This window comes from Fundulus heteroclitus, chromosome 15 (assembly GCF_011125445.2).
Source record: "Fundulus heteroclitus isolate FHET01 chromosome 15, MU-UCD_Fhet_4.1, whole genome shotgun sequence".
NCBI lineage: Eukaryota > Metazoa > Chordata > Actinopteri > Cyprinodontiformes > Fundulidae > Fundulus > Fundulus heteroclitus.
The window spans coordinates 24,813,061-24,833,714 of record NC_046375.1 but is presented as its reverse complement, the minus strand read 5'-3'; the positions used below and the strand labels follow the sequence as shown (position 1 = coordinate 24,833,714).

The 20,654-nt window shown below is 47.1% G+C and overlaps 1 protein-coding gene across 7 annotated transcripts in view; it reads right to left on the bottom strand.

Annotated features, from left to right (window-relative positions):
- The window catches only part of cdc42bpab (CDC42 binding protein kinase alpha (DMPK-like) b), an 80,260-nt gene that overhangs the window by 9,402 nt on the left and 50,204 nt on the right, over positions 1 to 20,654 (bottom strand). For 4 of the 7 annotated variants that reach the window (XR_004932732.1, XM_036147061.1, XM_036147062.1 and 1 more), the window contains exons 6-31: positions 18,118 to 18,211; positions 15,250 to 15,450; positions 15,019 to 15,157; positions 14,769 to 14,878; positions 14,588 to 14,667; positions 12,917 to 13,095; positions 12,708 to 12,830; positions 12,451 to 12,584; positions 12,162 to 12,283; positions 11,911 to 12,031; positions 11,558 to 11,668; positions 11,240 to 11,487; positions 11,124 to 11,138; positions 9,589 to 9,694; positions 6,755 to 6,879; positions 5,392 to 5,497; positions 3,937 to 4,085; positions 3,769 to 3,860; positions 3,340 to 3,416; positions 3,101 to 3,148; positions 2,455 to 2,490; positions 1,445 to 1,564; positions 1,071 to 1,154; positions 867 to 972; positions 640 to 776; positions 406 to 545 (exon numbers count right to left, since the gene is read on the bottom strand). Coding sequence is in view for 6 of the 7 variants with exons in the window: in XM_036147061.1 (XP_036002954.1) it covers positions 406 to 545; positions 640 to 776; positions 867 to 972; positions 1,071 to 1,154; positions 1,445 to 1,564; positions 2,455 to 2,490; positions 3,101 to 3,148; positions 3,340 to 3,416; positions 3,769 to 3,860; positions 3,937 to 4,085; positions 5,392 to 5,497; positions 6,755 to 6,879; positions 9,589 to 9,694; positions 11,124 to 11,138; positions 11,240 to 11,487; positions 11,558 to 11,668; positions 11,911 to 12,031; positions 12,162 to 12,283; positions 12,451 to 12,584; positions 12,708 to 12,830; positions 12,917 to 13,095; positions 14,588 to 14,667; positions 14,769 to 14,878; positions 15,019 to 15,157; positions 15,250 to 15,450; positions 18,118 to 18,211 (3,003 nt within the window). In the remaining variant the exon portion in view is untranslated. The remainder of the gene's footprint in view (positions 1 to 405; positions 546 to 639; positions 777 to 866; positions 973 to 1,070; positions 1,155 to 1,444; positions 1,565 to 2,454; positions 2,491 to 3,100; positions 3,149 to 3,339; positions 3,417 to 3,768; positions 3,861 to 3,936; positions 4,086 to 5,391; positions 5,498 to 6,754; positions 6,880 to 9,588; positions 9,695 to 11,123; positions 11,139 to 11,239; positions 11,488 to 11,557; positions 11,669 to 11,910; positions 12,032 to 12,161; positions 12,284 to 12,450; positions 12,585 to 12,707; positions 12,831 to 12,916; positions 13,096 to 14,587; positions 14,668 to 14,768; positions 14,879 to 15,018; positions 15,158 to 15,249; positions 15,451 to 18,117; positions 18,212 to 20,654) is intronic. The other 3 variants (XM_012878090.3, XM_012878086.3, XM_036147066.1) reach the window with 2 other exon arrangements.

The window sequence follows — 20,654 nt, the reverse complement described above, 5'->3', positions numbered from 1 at the left end:
ATATTCGATACGTATCCAATTTAGACCACATATGTGATACTAAAGTGACACAAATATTTTTATTTATTTATTTTTTTGTGAAAAGTTCAGAATTGGGCCGTTAACACCGCCCTTAAAAAAGGCTGAATACGTGTCACACACGGTCATAAAGGTCAGATTTGCCTGCGGTGTGAAGGCAGCCATGGATCTGTCTCTGCAGACAACAGCAGAATTGTCAAAATACTCTAATTCTTCACAATATAATCAAATATGCCAACCCCTGCATGAAGGGGGTCCATTTCTGGGTTCATCATGTTTCGAGTTTAGTCTAAAGTGGCTGTTTTGTTTGGCAGAGCCACAAACTGAGACATACTCACGTTGCTTTGTACTTGTTAGCTAGCTGTGGGTGCTGGTGTTCTTCCTTACCTCATATCTAACACCTGGCTGACCACCACACTCGGTTGGGTAGCTTTGCCTTCACCCAGCTCATAGAGGAACAGCTTGAAGTCGCACACCACAGCCATGGCTCTCTGCCAGCCCTTCTTCACCCCAGTAGGTTTGGGAACCTGCAAAGACAAGCGTCAGCAAAAAGCTGTGGAGGGTGAAACGCTCGGCTCCCGTCACAGATCCTTCACGCTGGCCTGGCCTCAGGTCACTCACCCTCACGAAGCCCTCGAACGCTGTACCAATCCCCCTCTGAGGATCGATGCCCAGCGGCCCCTTGGTCTGATCCTGGGGCACAGGACACACGGCCGGGGCTTTGTCCGCGCACGTTACGTGGCAGGAGAAATTACACACTGGACACACAACAACATGGAGGCAAGTTGACCACTCGGCTTTAAGGAAGATCTTAGGATTGTTATCGCAGGAGTCCCTGCTTTCCTTACCCTCACACGTGCAGCCCTGGCGAATAAGCCCCACCATCAGGGAGGTGCACTGGTTGCACTTTGTGGGCGTGTTGAAGGACTTGACAACAAACTGATGTGCTTTGGGCTGCGGGAGACGAACGCGACAAACCCTGATTATCAAAGCTTTGGCCGGGAGAGAGCCGTGAGATATTCCATGAAGCCAACAAAAAAAAACGCTCTGACCTTTGGCGAGGAGCGTCCGATGCTCCCGTACCCTCCTGAACGCATGGTGGGGGTCTGAACCATACGGCCTGGGTGGTCGATCAGCTGCAGAGCGGAGCACAAACCGCTTGAACATGGTGACACAGGGCCGACTAAATAACCTTCTTCTATTATTGACCAACAAAGTGATGGTTAGCTGTGCCGCAGCACTGAGAACGCTCCAAGGACATGACGGGTTTCTCCAGCTTTAAGCCCCGCTGTTGTGCTGCAGGATTCCTCTGCATAACTAGATTACCTGTAATTCACAGCGGGTGACGGCGCCGAGCTGCACACAGCGCCGTTTATGAGACTGACAAACGTTCGTTCATGCCGGACATTCCTGTCCGTTTCCTCACCTCTATCGGCTCCATGTCACTAGCCATGGAAGGGGACCGGGAGTGGGACTTGAGGTGAGACCGGGGGTCGTCTTCCCGAGACGGAGTGTTGGAGGGGGTGAAGTTGTCCATGGAGTCCACCTGAGGGGGGCAGAATGAAGGTAGAAGAACGGTTTGGGAGGATGAGAAACGGAGGAGCAGGTGACAAAAAGGAGGGGAAAGTACAAGGAACGGGCAGAGGAGAAAGACGACGGGCAAAAGAGGGAACAGGAAGATAGCCAACCAGCAGGGCTCGGTAGAACCATGCTAACAGAGAAAGACGGTGAGCGGGTCCATTTTAGGTCAAACCCTCTTAAGGAAGCAGACTCCACGTGTTCTGGAGACCAGCACAGAACAGACAGTCCACCACAAACCATGCAGGTCCATCCAACAAGCAACACCGAATGACAGGTAGCCCACCACAGCAATGCAGGCTCTGGCTAAAGTATTCACACCCCTTAAAGCGCTCCGCGTCATGTTAGCTCCCAACCACAAACCTGAGCGCGTGTCACTGGGATTTCAGGAGATGGGCCGACACAACGTAGTGCATAGATGTGATGGAAAAGGAAAATGAAACACGGCGGATTGGTTTTTTAACATAAGCTAAATGGTTCTTCAGTGTCACCTGGGATCATGTTTGCTGTGTGCAAAACCTCGACTGGGACTTCTCATGGTGTCCGGTCAACATCTGAGTTATGGATGCAGCTTTTATTTAGGGCTATTATTCAAAAAGGAGCTAGCCTTAGCGTTAGCTCCTTTCACTTTACGGCTACGAGCCGCTCTGGGCGGTTCCGACACGTAGGTTTGTGGTTGCAGTGTGCCAAAAATGGTCAAAAGTGAGAAGGACATGAATACGTTAGCCAGGTCCTGGGAAACAGGGAGACATGGAGACGAAGAGCTTTACTCTGCTGCCATGCAGACAGCTGAATGTGCACCCAGACGGGGGTCAGCAAACCAACGAGGAGCTGCAGAGCTGCAGTGACGGTGCTTACACGTCTGCCTTTAGCCGGGCCGACGGACGGCGAGCGCTTCAGTGGCAGGAAGAGAGGCAGAGAGGGACAGAGACACACGTGAGTGACTGTCACACCGGGTGTTAAACAGAGCTGAAAACACATTTAAAACAGGCCGAGGGAGAGACGTGACGATGGCACAGAGGGAACGTTCACTCACACTGGCCATGGCTCACCACAGCCGGCCTGTCTGAACACGTTTCTCCTGAAGCTGAAAGGCTTTCTACGACACGCTGAGCTGCCAGCGCTGAACCTCTGAGCTAATTCTGACCCTGTTCCTACGGCCACTTCGTTTATTAAACAGACCCTTTTCTTTTCAGCAGACATATTCAGTATTTCTGCAGAGGAGTCGGCCTGTGCAGCCGCTCTCTGACCACGGTTCGTATGTTTGTCAGTTTATGTCAATGACAGAAACTGACTAAGGTACTGATGGAAAAATGTACACGGGGTTACAGGGAAGATGGAGCCTGGGAAGGTCAACACGAGGTTCTGTAATAACTCGGGTTCTGGCTATAAATAAATGTATAAAAACCATCTCTCTCCTTGAACAAACAGGGCTGGGCTCGGTGAAGCTACTTCTACACGACTTACAACACACGGAGATCCATCTAGCCACCATTACACTTACGTCTTCCCAAAACTCAATTAAAGAAGACGAGGATGAGGAATAAGAGTCCTGATGTACCGGACGGATGCACAGAAAGCAACCAAAAAAAAAACAAAAACACAAATAAAGAAAGACAGAAAAACAAAACACATCAACAAGAATCCAGAAATGCTGGCCAACAAGTGGACGACATCAGTGGGGTGGTTAGCCGTGGAGCTGAACGCAGCTTCATTCAGACCTCCTGTGGGGGAAACACTCACGTCGAACTGGTCCAGGGCCGAGGTGGGGGCGTTGAGAAAAGCCAGGAAGGAATTCTGGGAATCCTGGTGCTTGACACCTGCGGACCCAGAACAAGTCACACAACTGTGGTTGGGGCTTTACGGCATCAAAGAGCGACTTAAACAAAAGGAGTCACAGGACGGCTGCCGAGGGCTTAGCGCAGGGTTCATATGAGCGCAGCAACAATACGTTTCTGTGTGGCCGGCACACCATTCCATTTCTCACATACATGTGCTGAAGCAAAGCCCTGTGATTGGAACCAAATCCTCTTTGACTGAGGTAATCTCTGAGGAACTGCAGCGTCTGCTAATACACACGGCGCTGTCATCCACGTCCTATAAGCACATTTTTAACTGGACCCGCAGTAGAAAAGCCTAAACATGCTAGCCTGCAGCGACGCGGCTACGTACCCCTTCGCAGCCGCAGCTCCTCCGTCTCCTTCTTCAGCCGCTCGATCTCGGCCAGCAGCTCCTGGTTCTTGGTCTCCACCTCCTGAAGTTTACTGGCGGAGGAGCAGCAGCGCGTCACACATTGTCAGTGGGAGCGGCTCATAGAGCGTTGGGCCGTTCTGGTCTTACCACTCGGTGGAGATGCTGTCAGCCTTGACCTTGTTCAGCTCGTCCTGAATACTCTGCTTGGCTTTGATCTCCGTGTCCAGCGCCGACTGCAGCTCCAGACGGGCCGACATGTCCAGCTTGGCGAAGCGGCGCATCTTCCACGGCATGTCCTGAAAGGCAGAGAGGAGACATCAGGGAGGCGCTGGACTGGGCTCGCTCTAAAGGAACTACTTCTTAGTCTGTCCCATTGAGCTAAAATCTGACTTTTAGTGTCCATGGTGGCCAAACCTGTATTACAGACCCTGCAGCCCGTTTTGTTGGTCTAACGAATCAGGATTTTCCCATAATAATCTGTTCTTGCCGCTTTACATAGCCTGACAGCAGCATTGGCTGCCATGTGGCCAGCGCTGCCCATCCTGTTAAAGGGCCAGCTGTGCGGCTGAAACACTAATCATGACATTCACACCACTTATATGTCAGGCAACAGCTAAACAGTAACCGCGATGAAAAATGTTAAGATTATCACCAGGTCACACCAAAGAGGGTAAAAACGCTAGCATTAGCCTAGCACTTCACCAAAAACGCTGCGGATGAAAACTCGACATGTTGGTGGGACATTTTAGTAGCTTTCTTTGCTGAATTGACCCGTTTAGGAGCAGCACGATGACCGTGTCCTGCAGAAACTCTGGTTGGGCTAAGACGTAGGAGAATATGTTGCAGACAGGAGAAACCAACAGACTGCAGCATCCCAGGCGTCACTTGGGAGTTAAGTACTAGTAATAGTAATATCATCTTTATTGTCATTAAAATATACATTACAACTAAATCTGTTTTCTGCTTTTAACCCATCACCCATGGGGAGTAGTGGGCTGCCACTGTGCGGCGCCCGGGGAGCGTTCTGGGGTTAAGGGTCTTGCTCAGGGACTCAGAGTGCCAGGACTGGGGATTGAACCGGGTACTTTCTTCCTTCTCTGAGTGCAAGCGCCCTGCTCTAACCACTAGGCCACCACCATTAATTATTACAAGTGTAATAATTAATGCCGTTGTCCGTCTTTGCTCGTTAAATGCAGCACCATGACTCGCCTGCTAAAATCCTGGCTGCCACTGTTGAGTTGATCAGACACGCGGATAGAAGCTCCTCCTATCTGATGACGTGGTGAAGCTGGTGTCACCGTTTGTGCGTGCCAAACGCAGAGAAACGCGTTGGCTGTGAACGCACCATTAGGCCCATCACTGCACTGCTCGTCTTACTCTCAATGAAGCAGCAAACTGGGACCCAGTCTGAGCAAAGGCCTAATCTAAAGGGAATAAGGTGGATATCACCATCATCCCTGCTTAAAGTACATGTAGTAAGTCAGAAATAAAAGTACCATGACGGTTTTATGAACCGTCGGCATATACTGTTAGACCATAATAATAGCATCTGACAGGGTGGCCTCTGAAAAAGTTTGTGTGCGTTGACGTGCATCTCTTTACCGTGGCCCTCGCTCCCAGGCTGGTGTTCCTCAGACCCTCCAGCTCCTCGGTCATCTTGGTGGCCAGAGCCTGCAGGTAGCCCCGAGCGTCTTTCTCATCGCTCACCCTGCAACACACACGCAGACCCGTTTTAAAATCGTTGTGGTAGTTTTTAACCAAACGGATACGAGACGCTCACTCAAAGCTAATTTCGGTTTAATTCAGTTCAATCAATCGTGTTTAGAGACACAAATAAGTCAATATATGCTCAAATATGTAGCATTTCAACGCAGCCCAATGTGATCCAAGCTGCAGTCAAGTTTCGTTTATTGTTCCGATTGGTCATTTTTCTTTTCCATCTAAGTAAGCCCAGCGGATTGCAGCGAGTTGGTGACTTTGCAGCAACCACTCCCCCTCAATGAGAACGTAGCACTAGTGGACAACAATGAGTTGGTAACGTTGCAGCAACCCCTCCTGCTAAGCATGCAGCGACAGTGGAGAGGAACACAGGAAGAAACCTGCAGCAGAGCCAGAACCAGGCTGAATGTGAGCCGCCATCTGCCACGACCGACCGGGGGGTTGAGACGAAGCAGTATACACAAAAACAGTGCGTTAAATAAGAAATATACAGCTAAAAGATCCCTTGGTGACTTCATCTAGGAAAAAAACACAGCTAATGTCCAAAACATTACATTAATAGCTGAAATTATTGGGCAGGAAATAAAAATAACTCCAGAAAACTGACTATAACAAATCATATTCTGAGGTAATTTTTGTAATTCCCCACAGAGACATAAATCTTAACTCCTGTACAGATCGCATGCTGACTGCTTTTAATAGCAGCTCTGTCTAAAATCCTCCTTGTTCCTCCCGTGCTGTGGCAAAACTCCACCACCAGAGGGCGACGCTGGCTTCCATATTCCCCTAAAAGTGTGTCCCAGCTTGGCGTTTGTATGTGCATGTTAGGAATGTGTTGTGGCTGTGAGGCTGAGAGCGTGTTCCCGTGGTTCCCTGCGTGGTTCCCTGCGTCTGCGAGGGCTATGCGTGCTATGCAGAGACTTCAGGCCCGTCCAACGGAGGGAGGCCGAGCAGCTGGCCCCGTGTCAGCTGTGATGGGCGAGGATGTGAGAGGCAGGCCGGGTCAAGCAGCTCCACCAACTCCGGAGGTATGCCAGACATGCCGCAGCTTTACAGTGAAGAGGAACCCAATACGCCGCTGGTGTGTGTGTGTGTGTGTGTGTGTGTGTGAAACCATCTCTGTTAGGGCCGTAGCATGAGTGGAAAAAGAAGAGGCCTCGGGGTTGTAGTTTGGGACACTTGAGAAGGCAGCTGTGTGTGTGTGTGTGTGTGTGTGTGCGTGTGTGTGTGTGTGCGTGTGTCTTACCACTGGATGATTTCAGTGATCTGGGCCTCCCAGTGGGCCACGCTCTCCTTTTTGTCGGCCAGCTCCCTCATCTCCTCCTCCAGCTGCTGGTTGGAGCTGCTCACCTTCTCGAACATGCCGCTCAACTGGGCGAGCGCAGGGGAAGAAAACCACGAGGCGTTATTAGAAAACGTGTCGAGCCAAAAGACATCTGATTGACGAAGCATCACTTGAAGAATAAAAGCAGGCGGCGTAAGGAGTGGGACAGAGCGGCTGTGAGGGGGCGCTGTGCCTTTAAGGGGCTGACCTGCTCTGTGTGACCACATGTGAACCCAGTTTGCTCACAGAGACCATGATGTGCCCGGACTGGAGCGTCTACGTTTACACACCAACACAGAGAGGAAATCAAAACAGCAGCCTTCTCTCACAGATGATGGGGGGGGATGTTTGCCTACATGTCACCATGGCGACGTCATTGCAGGTCTCAAAGCGCCTGACTGCTTGCTCAGAGCCCTTCACTCTGGACACGTCTCTGGTGTCTAGCGTCTCGTCAGCGCTGAGACGTGAGCAAACTAGTTTGGTGTTGTTTTGAGTTTTCTCTCCAAAAAACACGGTCCCGTCTAGCCTTCGTGGCTTTTTGATGACGCGCAGGAATGTCGCCGCTGTGAAAATACACAAAGTCTTGCTTTTTCGGAGCACCAGGGAAGCTTAAAAAAAAAAAAAAACACTAACACGTTACTTGGTGTGGTTAGTATAATTAAGAATCGTGATGTCACATTTAGACACGGTGAGGTAGTTATAATCGCTGCCTTTAGAAGCATTTTAAAGGTGCACCCATGTGACAAAATGACCCCCAAAAACTGCTGCTACAGCTAATTATATAGTGTGAAGCTCGCTAGCTTGACTGGATAGGAGAGATTTAGGGAGTGGAAAAACAGATTTTTGCTTCTAAATGTTATGTTTAACATCTCATAGTTAAGAGCTGCTCATCCTTTACCATTTCATTTAGTTGCTTTTTCAGTAGCCAACATATTTTATTAGTTTGGGTATGAAATGATGCCGTAAACGTATGTGTATAAAGTAAAAAAAAATATTTTTTACATTCTATTTGCAGACTATTACACTGGTATCTTCATAGGACTTAAATAAATAACATGTCAGCAGGAAATTGTTTGACGTTCTTTTGATTTAAATAAGTTGTCATATTTCAGATGAGTCAACCAGTTCAAGCAAGGGTCACAACCAAAATTATTTATGTAATACAAGGTTTTTGGATAATTCACGAGTGAATTAACAACTTCAGAGTTTATCTGCGTAAATAAATAACCCATTGACTTCACTCTTAGCTATGAAATGGTTTGTTCCCACGTGTGAAACGACTGACGGCGGCGCGGCATCGCGTTGCTGCCAAACGGGGCGAAGAATTGTTGAGCTGCGCGGTGCTGGGTGGAGTCAGAACATTTTACCAACACGTGCGCCGTAAACTGGCCGGCAAAACCTAGCCTGGTGGACTGTGATGTCAGCGCTAAGAACAAAACACTTAAAACAAAACACAGAAAGCTTTACTTTATAAAGAAACTGTGCCAAATTCCTTTTTGAGGCGATCCACTGCTGGATCCATATTTAATCCCAAGTCAGTTGCTGAACTGTGGGGGGGCTCAGAACAGAGAGTCTGTAAAGCTGGGGAAGTGAAGCCTTGTGGGGCTTTTTCCCCTACCCGGCTGTTTTTTAATCCCACTCAGGAGGTAGCACGGTGCTTATGGAGTGGACTAGAGCTCTTATGTGAGCCGACTGCTGGAAACAAACAGGAGCGAACACCTGAGCCGTCAGTGAATCCTGCTGTGCTTCCTTGGACTTAATGCACAAAGAGAAAATGTGGACAAATTAACCTGGGGTTGGATTAAAGTTTCACAGCATTCTTCTGTACAGCAGCGCCGCTGTTTAACCAATCAAAGGGAAACATCACTATGCGACGGCTCTATAATCTACAAGTGACTGAAGATCCCTTTGGTTTCAACACAGATTTATTTATAGGATGCTCAACCGGTCTGCGTGTCATTTTTGCAGTTTCTCGCTCCATCTGTAAAAACAACTATTTTTAAAGCTTTTAAAGAAATGCTTCATTTCTTTTTATTTTAGAATGGAAGTATTGCGAGCAAAACTGTGTGTCAGTAAAGGAGTTAAGTTAGTAATAAAAAGCATAAAAGCCGGCACCAGAAACACTTCTCATATAACCTCTGTAGAGAAAGTTCATGAAAGAAGAGCAAACAAGGTGTTCTATCAGAGTTATAGGTGTCAAGTGTTTAGCCTGTAGGCAGATCTAATCAGCCCAAAGGGCTAAACAAACTAAAACAGCGCATTAAAGAGCTATAACTCCAGTGGCATCCCTGTGATCCTCCTGGTGTGATTCTGACACTGTGCTTTATCGCTTACAGACTCTCAAAACACGCTCAGACCATATTTCATGTGTCAAAACGCCTCCCGCCTATTAGAGACCGTTTAAAGCCGGGGACCTGTTTGAACTTCCAGGAGCCCGTTCCAAAGTCAACACGGCGAGATCCAGCGTCATCCTATCCGGCTGGGCGGCGGGGCTGCGGCCCGTTTTCAGGGGGGATAGTGTGCAGTGATTTCTTTGGAATCGCTGGGAGAGAGGGGGTGGAGGGAGGAATGTGACGGGCTGTCCAAGAGGGGTTACCTGGGGTTACAGCGCTGGGTGGGGGGGGGCTGAGACTGACTGTGTTTTATGGATAAACAGATCCTGCAAAAAGCTGACAATGCACTAGAGAGAACTAAAAACAAACGCTGCTTTAGGCATTCACCACGACTTCTGAGAGACACATGAACACATACTGTACCTTGTCTAATTCACTGGACAGCTTCTTGTTCTCCTCAGTCAGGATGACTCTTTCACGCTCATATTTCTGCTTGTACTCCGTCTCAAACTCTTCACGCTCGCTTTGGCTGCAGGAACACACACACACACACACACACACACACACACACACACACACACACACACAGAGCGTTACAGTCTGGCAGTGCAGGAACGCAGCCACCACCTGTTAGTGAAATCCTGACCCCGGGGCCCAATCTGAAAATATTCCTCAAATGTGCTCGGTAAATATACAGCCGGGCGTTTCGGTTTCAGCTCAAAGCGTCGGTAAACTGGGACTTTCTTTGTTCCTCAGAGTCCCCGGCTTCACGTCTTTCCCCCGCAAGGAGCCGAACCCAAAGACTCTGGAGCTAAGACCCGGCCGCTTATTTTTAATTCCAACACATTAACGAGGCTCGGAGCTGATCCAGCGGCGTGTTTAAAAAGGAATTAGGCAGCGTTGAAAGTAATACGTCAGTAACACCAGGCAGGAAGGTAGAGCCACAGGCCCGTAAAACAAACCCCTGAAGCTTCCTGCACAAGAACTACATTTCACTGGAGCGCGATTCATGCACCGTCAGGTTCTCCTTCAAAAAACATTTGGTAACGGATAAAATTCACTGAGAAGAACGTTTTTGTGGCCCTTATTGTAACGGGCTCCGTCTTTACTTGTTAATGCATCGGAAACAGCTGTTAGCTAATCTGCAAGTTGGATGACTCTACCATGTAGGAAGGTGGGGGGGGGGGGGGGGAGAAAACACAGAGGCTACTACTAAAACACAACCAGAACATCTCTCTCCAGGGAAGATGTTTTGATGGGACTCTACAAGCAGGGCTGCACACTGCCGGTCAGCCGGCTGCGTCTTCCTACCATTTACAGTAAAATGCTGTGCTTCCAGGAGCAGAGAGGCTAAAACACACTAGCTTATCAGGGTGTTACCACTTTAAAGTTACTACTAAATGATAGCATTCACTCTATATCCACGCTCAGTGTGTGTCTAAATCAAATAAATGTTAGATAACTTCCTACTAAACCCCTATTTTGACGGAAAGGAGCGACTGTTGCCTTTCTGTTTTGAATGAAAGCAATTAAATTGTGTTTATGTCTAAACAGCCTGATAGTGTGGTAGTTTTACTCAAGGCTACCAGACTGTGAAGATCTCATCCCAGCCCATGCAAAGACGTGTGATAAGAAAAGCAGGTAGAGTCATGGGGGCCCCTGGCTCCTTTCTGGGGGCCCTAAGCAGCTGAGCGGCTTGCTGATGCCGTAGCAGGTAAAATGGCCGCGTTTATCCCACCTAACCAGCTGTTAACATCTGTTCATGAAGGGCAGCCATCTTTGTGACGACGAGCTCACTCGTCTGATTGCACGCGTTTGAAAATGGAAACATGTTAGACCCCCGAAGAAAAGCCAGTGAGCAGCAGAGGAAACGCTGGGAGAGCTAGAAGACACTCAGAAACTCAGCGGGACGTTAAAACAGACACATCACAGCTATCATGAACTTATTCTGCCGTTACCTCACAGTATCACCACTGCAAAAAAAAAGACAACAACAAAGAGAAACAGTCTTGATCAGATCGAAGTGATGATTAAAGCGAATGTTAACGAGCAGAAAAAGAAGAAAAACTCTTACCTCTCCCTGCGGAACTTGTCCAGCTTGTCTTTAAGCATCAGGATCTCTTTCTGCAGGTTGAGCTGCTGACTCTCGGCGTCTCTCAGCTCTTTGCGCAGGGCCTTCAGCTCGGTGCTGTGCTGCGCCTCCCTGCGTGCCAGCTCCTCCTCATACAGCAGCGTCTTCTTCTCCATCTCCGCGCGCAGCCGCCCCACTTCCTGGGTCTGGTCGGCCGAGGCCGGGGCGGCAGGAGAGCCCACCTGCTTCACCTGAGGAGACGGAAACGGTCGGAGAAAAGCGCAGGTGGGAAGGAAATAGCAGGAGGACGCTTCAGATCACCTTAAACCCTTCCAGTTCCTCCTCCAGCTGCCGGCTGTACTGCTCATTGCGCTCTCTCAGCTTCTTCTCCTTCTGAGCCTCACAGGCCTGCTCCTCAGCCTGGACCTCCATCTGAGGACAGACACAGACAAGCTTACAGCTTTCATCAGGTAGGGCCTTCTCAGATCCTCCGTCGCTCACTTTATTCTACTTCACTTCTATTAACTAAGGATGGCATGGGATCAGCCACAGCAGTACTGTATGTGATGGAGGGAAATAAAGGTGGAAGGCTGAGCAGAAGGGTGAATGGTTTACCAAGCAGCAGACGCAGACAGAACAGGGAGTGGCTACCAGTCACAGGGAGTCTACTCTACCTCCTTCTTGGCCCTCTCAGCCTTTCGCACCTCGAGGCGGAGAGCCTCCACCTTCTGGTTCTGGCTCTCCATCTCCTCCTCCTTGTCACGCAGCTGGCGAATGAGGCGCTGCTTGGCCGACCTGAGAGGACAGAATAAAGGGGAAGCAGAGGGAAGCCATGAGACAGGGCACTGCTCTGCATTAAAGCATCCCTGTGTCGAGACAGAACGACCAATCGAGCGGATATACAGACACGTGTGCAGGACTCTACCTGAACTCTGTCAGTTTCTCATTGAGCTCAGAAAACTCCTGCATGGCCAGCTTCCTCTGGCTGTGGGCCTCCTTCAGCTCTTTAGACTGAGACTTCAGCTTCTCAGTGGCCTCCACAAGGCCCTGGTCAGAGGAGAGAACCGACAATCCTTTCACCACAGCTTTGAAGGCCAGCCGCACGTTCATTTACAAAACAAAGGATTCCCGTGTTTCTGAATCACGGATAAGTTGAAGATGAAGAAATATTCTGGCACCAAATAAGCAATGCTAAATGAGAGGAAGGCCTTTACCTTGTGTAAGTCGTCCCTCTCCTGTGTGAGGCCTTTCAGCTGCTTCTCCATACTCCTGACGTGTTTGGACGAGTCCTCCAGGTCTCTGCGCGCCGACGTCGCGTCCTCCAGCTGCTTCTCCAGTTGGCCTGAGTCTGACACAAACATGCATTTCAGTAAAAACCTTACATGGAGTCTAAGTGGTGGACGTTTTTTTGTTTTTTTACACAGGCAATCTGTTGTAGACCAACTATTATATCCAAGCTAAAGTCCCTGACCAGCGATCTGCTTCTTGAGAATGTCGATCTCGCTCTTGAGGCTCCTGATCTCCACTTCCTTGTTGGAGCCGACTGGTCCCTCGCCGGCCGGGTGCTGCAGAGCCTGCACCGCCTGAGTGGACTCTGTAACGGGGAAAACATCCGTTTCTACCGGGACCCGTCGAGCTGGGACTCCCCCCACCACGACGCGGCCTGGCGCTGCGGCTCACCTTGCAGTTTGCGGCTCAGCTCCAGTTTCTCCTGCTCCAGGCGGCGTATCCTCCGCTCGTAGGCCTCGGTGGCCAGGCTGTCCTCCAGCCTGCGCTGAACATCCAGGTCCAGCTGCTCCTGCCCCGCTTTACCCGGCTCTACGGCCAGCTGTCGGAGGCAGCCCCGGTCTGATAGGGAACTACGAGGGAGGGAAGCACCATGAGAGCTCCATGTGAAAAAGTTAATCAAGTAAAAAGGCAAACAGCAGGAGGGGGGAACCCGCGATGAAGAAAAAAAATCAAAAGCACTAAATATTTAAGGGAGGGGAGAAAAATGCACCTTCAACTTTTTCAAGCCTCATCCAAAGCAACGCGGTTCACTGAGACGTGTTTGTTTAATGTTATTTTTTATGAGAGACACAGCACAACTCAGTGGATGGAAAAGAAAAGACATGGTTTGAAAAGTGTGGTGCACATTTGCATCATTCCCTCTGACTCGATACTTTATAATCAGCTTCCACCGTCTACCAGCTTTGTGAATATGCTTTAAGTCCTTCCATCGTAGCTCTGGTTGTCTAGTGATGTCCTACTTTTTCCCCCACGTCGCTGCTGAGTCTCATGAGCAGCTTGTGGAAAGCTGCAACGAGACGTCTTACGGCTGCATTTTTACCAAATTCTCCCACCTGAGCTGTGGCTCTTTAAAGCTCCCCCAAAGCTACCAAGGGCCTTTCCCCTTCTTTCACTGCTGCTCGCCTAGCCTAGCCTGCTAGCTCAGGTTAGCTGGCCATGTCTTGGTAGGTTTGCTGCTGTGCCACACTCATACTCCCTCTGGCGATCGATGTTGAAGGCAGCCGGTTGCTCTGGATTTTATTTTCCGGATGAGAGGAAATGAATAACGCTTGCCGTTAAACTGTACACTGCAAAAACGAAACTAAAAATAAGTCAAATTTTCTTGAGATGAGTGTATTTGTCCTTGGTTTGAGCACGTAAAGAAGATGGTTTGCCAGTGGAATGAAATTTTTGCACTTAAAATAGGAACAAGTCATGTCTAGCATCTTATTTCAGGTGCAGTATATCTAATTATCTTATTTTAGGGGTCAAAATACTCATTCCATTGGCAGATCAGTCTTATTTACCTGCTCAAATCAAGGACAAATGCACTAATTTCAAGAAATCTTGACTTATTTTTTAGTTCCGTTTTTGCATTGTAAAGGCAGAAGAGAGAGAAGGAGAGTAAAAAGGAAAGGAACGTCCTGGACATGAAAACCAGGAAACGGTGACAGACGAAGGTAATGAAGTTGAGAGATGAGAACATGGATGAGGAGAAGAAAGAAAGGAGGGAGAGAGACTGGAAAGAAAAACACTGATTTCAGAGCGTGGGGAAGATAAGGAAGTCACCGGCTGGAGGGTTGAATTCTTTGGTGTGAGGAGATACAGCTCAATATGAGCATCAGAGAGGTCATTCATTACACCGGCAAACCTTTAGGCAGAGTGACAAAAATCACACAGAGTCCGCTCAACAGGAAACGCTTCCCTTGTTCCCTGTCCCTCAGTCTTCTTCTACACCTTTAGCTTTTATTTGATCTAATCTCATCCTACCCTATCAGAGTCAGACAAACGACATCAGGAACATCTCCCAATAATACACATCATCAGCGCCTGAATCCCAGTCAGGGAGGGGAGTGGACTTACCATTTACTGGTGTAGGTGAAACCCACAAACGGCAGGTGGTGGCCAGAGAAGGCCGTGTGACAGGGAGGAGGCATAGTCTCCTGCAAGTCATGCAACCACCAGAGAAATACCGTGAGATTTTACAGCAAATGACACAAATCCTGCATGTGCAACGTGACACGTTTTAGAAAAAGGCCCACACCGAGTTCTTTAGACAGTCATCGTCTACGTCGAAGTTGGAGGTGTCTGTGGGACTGCTGACTTCTGGGATGTAGGGGGCCCCACAGGTCCGGATGTTGTCCCAGTCGATGCCTGAAAGTTGGACGAGCTCAGGTTGGTCCAAAAAAAGAATGCAATCAACAGCACATATCTGATCTCTGACTGAAATGCTGATCGTCAGCCTCATGAAACGTTCTAATGTCAGCCATGTGTTTATGAAACCAGAGGAGTACCAGTGAAGAACGGGTGCTGCTTGAAGTCCTCGATGCCGTTCTGACCCAGCCTGTGCTCCCGGCTGCAGATGAGCCGGCGAATCAGATCTTTGGCTTCCTCCGACACGTCTGTCATCTGCTGCGGGAACTGGAATCGCTCCTGTTAAAAAGGAAGGGCCATCAGACATTTGAGAGCGTGAAAACAGAGCGAACGGGTCGGCTGGTTGGCGCTGACGCTGGTGGCGGGCTCACCTTGTGGTTCATGATTTTCCCGTAGGTTTCCACCAGGGATTCTGCATAGAAGGGAGTCTCCCCGTACAGCATCTCATACATGCAGACGCCCAGGGACCACCAGTCGCACTCGGGTCCGTACTTGCCTTTCCCGTCTTCCATCGCCTGGAGGATCTCTGGAGAAATGTAATCGGGGGTCCCCACCGCCACCGAGGACTGGACCTGGTGGTGGAACACAAGGCGGCACTCAGGATTCAACAAACCCACAAAACGTCACGCATCAGAGGGCGAGTCAACGCAGCTACACTGCAGGAACGGGGCACCCAACGCTGTCAGGCACTCCTCAGACCGTCTACATCAGGCATGTCCAAAGTGCGGCCCGGGGGCCATTTGTGGCCCCTGTACTGATTCTGTGTGGCCCCTCAACTGCATTTCAAGTGGCTGATGAAGATGGAAGATTTTAGTTTTTAATTAGGGCAAAATTATTGCAGAAAAGTTCAAATTCTACAATTGAAAATGTTAAGTATAACACAAAGTATTCATCTTTTAATAAACACACATTTGACATTCTCTTTAATTTCATAGTAACATCTATCCAATGATATTTAATTATTCAAATTTACACTTTGGTGCATTAAAATCTGCTTGGAATTAAATTATTAAAATTGGCTAATAACAGCAAATGTTTGCAAAGAACAACTGACCAAAATACTGTTCTTATATTACTAGACCAAAAAGAGTTCAGTTTATTATTGTTAAATAGTCAAATTAAATTATTCAAAATAATTTCCAAACTGGATGAATACAACAAATGAGCAAAACCCTTTTTAAATTTTGGACCTACAATAATTTACATATTCATTTACTACAAAAGACTGACTCATTTATTTATTTAAAATGAGCATATTTTGTAGAGCAGGTAATAAATTAATTTAAAAAAAAACGTGTTCATTTTTTGGCCCTCAAGTTCCTTTGAATTGAGAATTTTGGCCCATGTACCGAAAAGTTTAGACACCCCTGGTCTACATGAACTCTTTGAGACGCGATAAGCAGCCAAGCTCTACAGCAGCATCGACAGCAGAGTCACTGGATTCCACTGCACAGCTTTCTTCCTTCTACCTGTCAGACTGCTGGTAAAATAGGTGGAAAGATATAAAACTTCAGGAACACTAGATTGTGTTCAAATTCATTGTGCGTTTCAGTATTTTCATGGTTTAGGTAAAATGTGTTAAAAATATGCTAATGGTACCCAGAGTTACCAATAGCCCAGAGTGACGCGTGTTAGCTTAAGGCTCTTATTGTGAAGGTTGCCTCTCAGTTCATCTTCTGTATTGATGCTCATCAAACTTGTGTCTTATAAGCGGACCCTGGGCTAATGTAACGATGCTTTTTAGGGTTCTGGGGGCCTGAACAGGCAAACCGGACCACTCTGACAGCCAAAAACACACAAGTTACTTAACTCAGCGGTATCGGCTAGAAAGCTAGTGGCTGCTGATAACTGTTCCATCCTAAACTGAGGAGCTCGTGCATTTTACGTTATTGATCCTATTTTATGTTTCATCTATTTTCATGTCTTATTGGTCAGACCGTGACTACTTTCTGTCATTTGCCAATTATAAATGTGAGCAAACAAAGCTCACAACGTGGGGTTCCTCAAGGCCTCTTTCTTGTCCCACTTTCATTAAATCTCTACATGCCCCCCCCCCCCCCACCCCACCACATTCAAGTTTATTGATCCCTAGAACATATCATATCCTACGTTTGCTGAGGAGACAACTTCATTATTCTTTGTCACCCCATGAACACAGTTTAATAGAGTAATTGTCCCATTATGTCTGTAATAATAAAATCACAATGTTTCACAACTCAATGCAGAAAAAAAATCTGTCATAATTTTGTTTGCAAGGTTAAAAATTCAGACTCTTCTCACTGAGGCTAAATACCACAGATTAAATCCGTCTCAAGCCATCTTAAAATCATGCACCAGTTTTTCTTTGTGCAGTTTAGACTGGATCCCTTTTTGTTCTGTGTGCTCCTCTTCAGCAGGTTAGATCACTGTAGTGCTATCTTTACCGGTCTCAGTAAAAAAAAGAAAAGAAAATCAATCAATCAGTTTGGACATTGCTGATATTACATCACTGCATTGGCTTCCTGGTTGAAAAAGGATACGTTTAAATACTTTATTAGTTTATAAGGCACTGATTAGCCTTGGGGTTCAGTACATTTAGTGTTGCTTGTGAGGTAAGACGCCGGCTCACTCAGTTTTCCCAGGACCAGAGCTGACCAATGGGAGGCAGTATTTATTATATAAGCGCCTCAGCTCTGCAGAAACTGTTGCTTCCTTTAAATCAGGACTGAAAGCATTACTGTTTACACTGGCTTTCCAGTAAAGGTCAAAGCTACAGTAACTAACAGTTTGCCTTATTTATTTGTTGTAAGTTAGCATTTTAACATTTCTTTTTATGTGATGCATAAAACACACCATTATCTTTTTTTTTTAACATAAACATGTCTCTCTTTGATCTATGCCATGTGGGAAAGAACAACATTTAACTAAATTGATCTGCTTGACTTTGCAGAAACTAGATTGTCCATTAAATTATGGAATCTTATTTTTGCACCAATTGAATCCTACTTTTATGCTTAGAGCATATTACCATTCCCCCGTCTGATCTTTCTTCTCATCCCGCAATTTTTCTTCCTGTAACATTAGAACTGTCTGAATCGTAACCTGCGAGCTAGGCCAAGCGGCAGAACCGCACACTCCTCATGGGAAACCCCCGGGGGTGGGCAGAGAGGTTAGTAAAACTCTGGTATTGTTTGCTTTGGGCCAGGAGGAACAGCAGCAGCAGCAGCAGCAGCAGCAGCAGCAGTGTGGTCAAAACGTACGGTCCCGTCCTCCATGAGCTTGAGGCAGGAGCCAAAGTCAGCCAGGCGGATGTGGCCGTTCATATCCAGCAGAATGTTGTCAGGCTTAATGTCCCTGAAAAGACAGAGGGGGGGGGGGGGGGGGGAAGAAAGGGGAAAAGTCAAAGTGAGTGAGCGGTTCCTGAAAACGATGAAGAAAAGCAGACACCTTCCAATCAAAACACCTTTCGGGACATCCAAAAAACACACACTCCTCAGCTCATATTCCTGGGAGCTCTGATCGCTTCTCATCAAATCGGGTTTCACAAAGTCAGCAATTGGAGCAGTCTTGACGTGCCTGTAAATTCTGCGGACAATAACTCAGCAACGTTTGTCATTTCCTTCAGCCCATTGGACAGCAGCGGGACGAGTTTGAATTGACCACGAGAAAGAATAAACAGAGGGAAAAACACAGAGGAGTGTGTGATTTGGGAATGAGCGTTATGCACGGTGAGAGCAGGACACAGATGCACCGTAGGAGGAAAATATGCAGCCTCCTCTCTGCAGACCCACTCCCTTACTCCTTTCCCCTGCTGTAGTTTTGCCGACCGAGAAGACGAAGAGTGGGCGGGGGGTGTTCCTGACAACACTTTCTCTAAGTTTTCCTCTGCTCCTGCATCTGTTCTGCATTATTACTGCTGATGGCGTGTTTAGATTTCACATACATGCTGCAGTTTGACTCCAGTCAGCAGAAAAAAAAGAAATCTACCCTAGGATGCTAGCTTTTCCCCCCTCTACCACCTAAACTGGCAGAGCTGCTTTTTTTTTTTTTAATTCATTCAATCGGCAGCTTTCACCCCTAACCCAGTGTTTTAGTTTCACACCTGAACCCATCATGACACCAACATCTATTTTACTTTGATACAAGAGTCATTTCATTAATTGTCCGAGTCAGCAGAATTTCCTCTCGTTTCCTAGATAAGATATCCAGCCCTGGAAAATCTGCAGGTTCTCTACGCAGAAGGTATTTCAGCACGATAAACTCTTGAAACAATGCGAACCCTTAATCTTCAGCTGTTTCAAAAGCTGCTGCTCACTTCTTCAGCAAGCCACGCTTTTATGAACACTTGTAGTAAAGATGCATATAATAAAAAGGCTTCAAATAAATGAGGCTTTTATAGCACTATCATAATTGTACACTGCTGTTCCCAAGCAGTGATCTTTGGGGAATTTGTTGTTTCCTAATTGAGAATGGGGGGCAGATAAGTTTGGGTCCTCGTTCAGAGCTCGTCACGGTTTGTTTTAAACGTTTTAATTGTTGCTCTGCCCACAGACTTTTAGCCAAGCAGTTATTTTCTTGAACCTGACATAATGTGATTCATGCATGTTTCTGGCTAGAACTGCTAGATTTTCTAGTCTTTCCCATTTTGAAGAGCAGATAAACAAAATTGGCCTCTGTATCGACTTATATTTATCCCCCAGGAAAACAAAGTAGTGGAGTACTGGTTAAAGCTCCTCCACCTCGTACCGCTGTCACCAAAAACTCTCTACATAGGAGGAACACGGTGGATGCGATATTACCCCACAGCACAAAGCTTAACTCACATGTCCCCAGTTAGCCAACACCCGCCCATTTGCTCTCATAATGGGTGTGTGTGTTTCTGTCCAGTGATTCAGACATGGCCCTGCTTAAGATGACAATCCTAGGGCTTAAAACAAGAACACACTCAGCCATCCCTGCTCCCCACTCACGTGCAAACAGCTTAATAATGATGACTCTAATAGGAAGGAGACTTCCATGATAGTATGGGGATCTACCACAGAATGCTAAACACAGTTCATCCCCACCTTAGAGGAGTTTAGACGTGCTGTGACGACATCTGATTTCCTATAATCCAACCAGTCCACTAAGGAAAGGTGATGTGGATCTGGTAAATAGTGTCTGCTAACAGGAGGCCTTTTGTGTCTTGTCCTCCTTGTGCGAGGTGTCAATGGTCGTCTTTTGGACAACTGTCCAGTCAGCAGTTTTCCCTGTGATTGTGTCGCCTACAGAACTAGACTGAGACAGTTTAGAAAGACATTTGCAGGTCTTCTGAGTTAATTAGCTGATTAGTTTGGCACCATGTGTCTATGGAACCATTTCACTATATTTAAATTTTCTTACACATTGAATTTGGGGTTTTCATTAGTCGTCAGTTATAATCATCAAAGTAAAAAAAAAAGAAAACAATTAAAATATATCAGTCTGTATGTAATGAACAAATATAATCTAAAAGTTGAACTTTTTTTATGAAATTACTGAAAAAGAACAATTGGCTGTTTCCCAGTAACAAGACGGGGTACAAAGCAGTGAAGGTACAAGCTGACCCAGAGTCGTTAAACACACAAAAACACTGAAACTACTAATCAGCAGCGCTCATCTCTGATGAGTATTTGCAGCAAAAAAAAAAAAAAAGGTTCTGAATGGTTCCAATAAAAACAAGATAACCCTGTCTTTTCTACTTGTTTTATGACAACAGTCAACAGTGTATTTATTTTAGATGCTTCTCAAAAAAGCTGCGTCGAATAAAAGCTAAAGT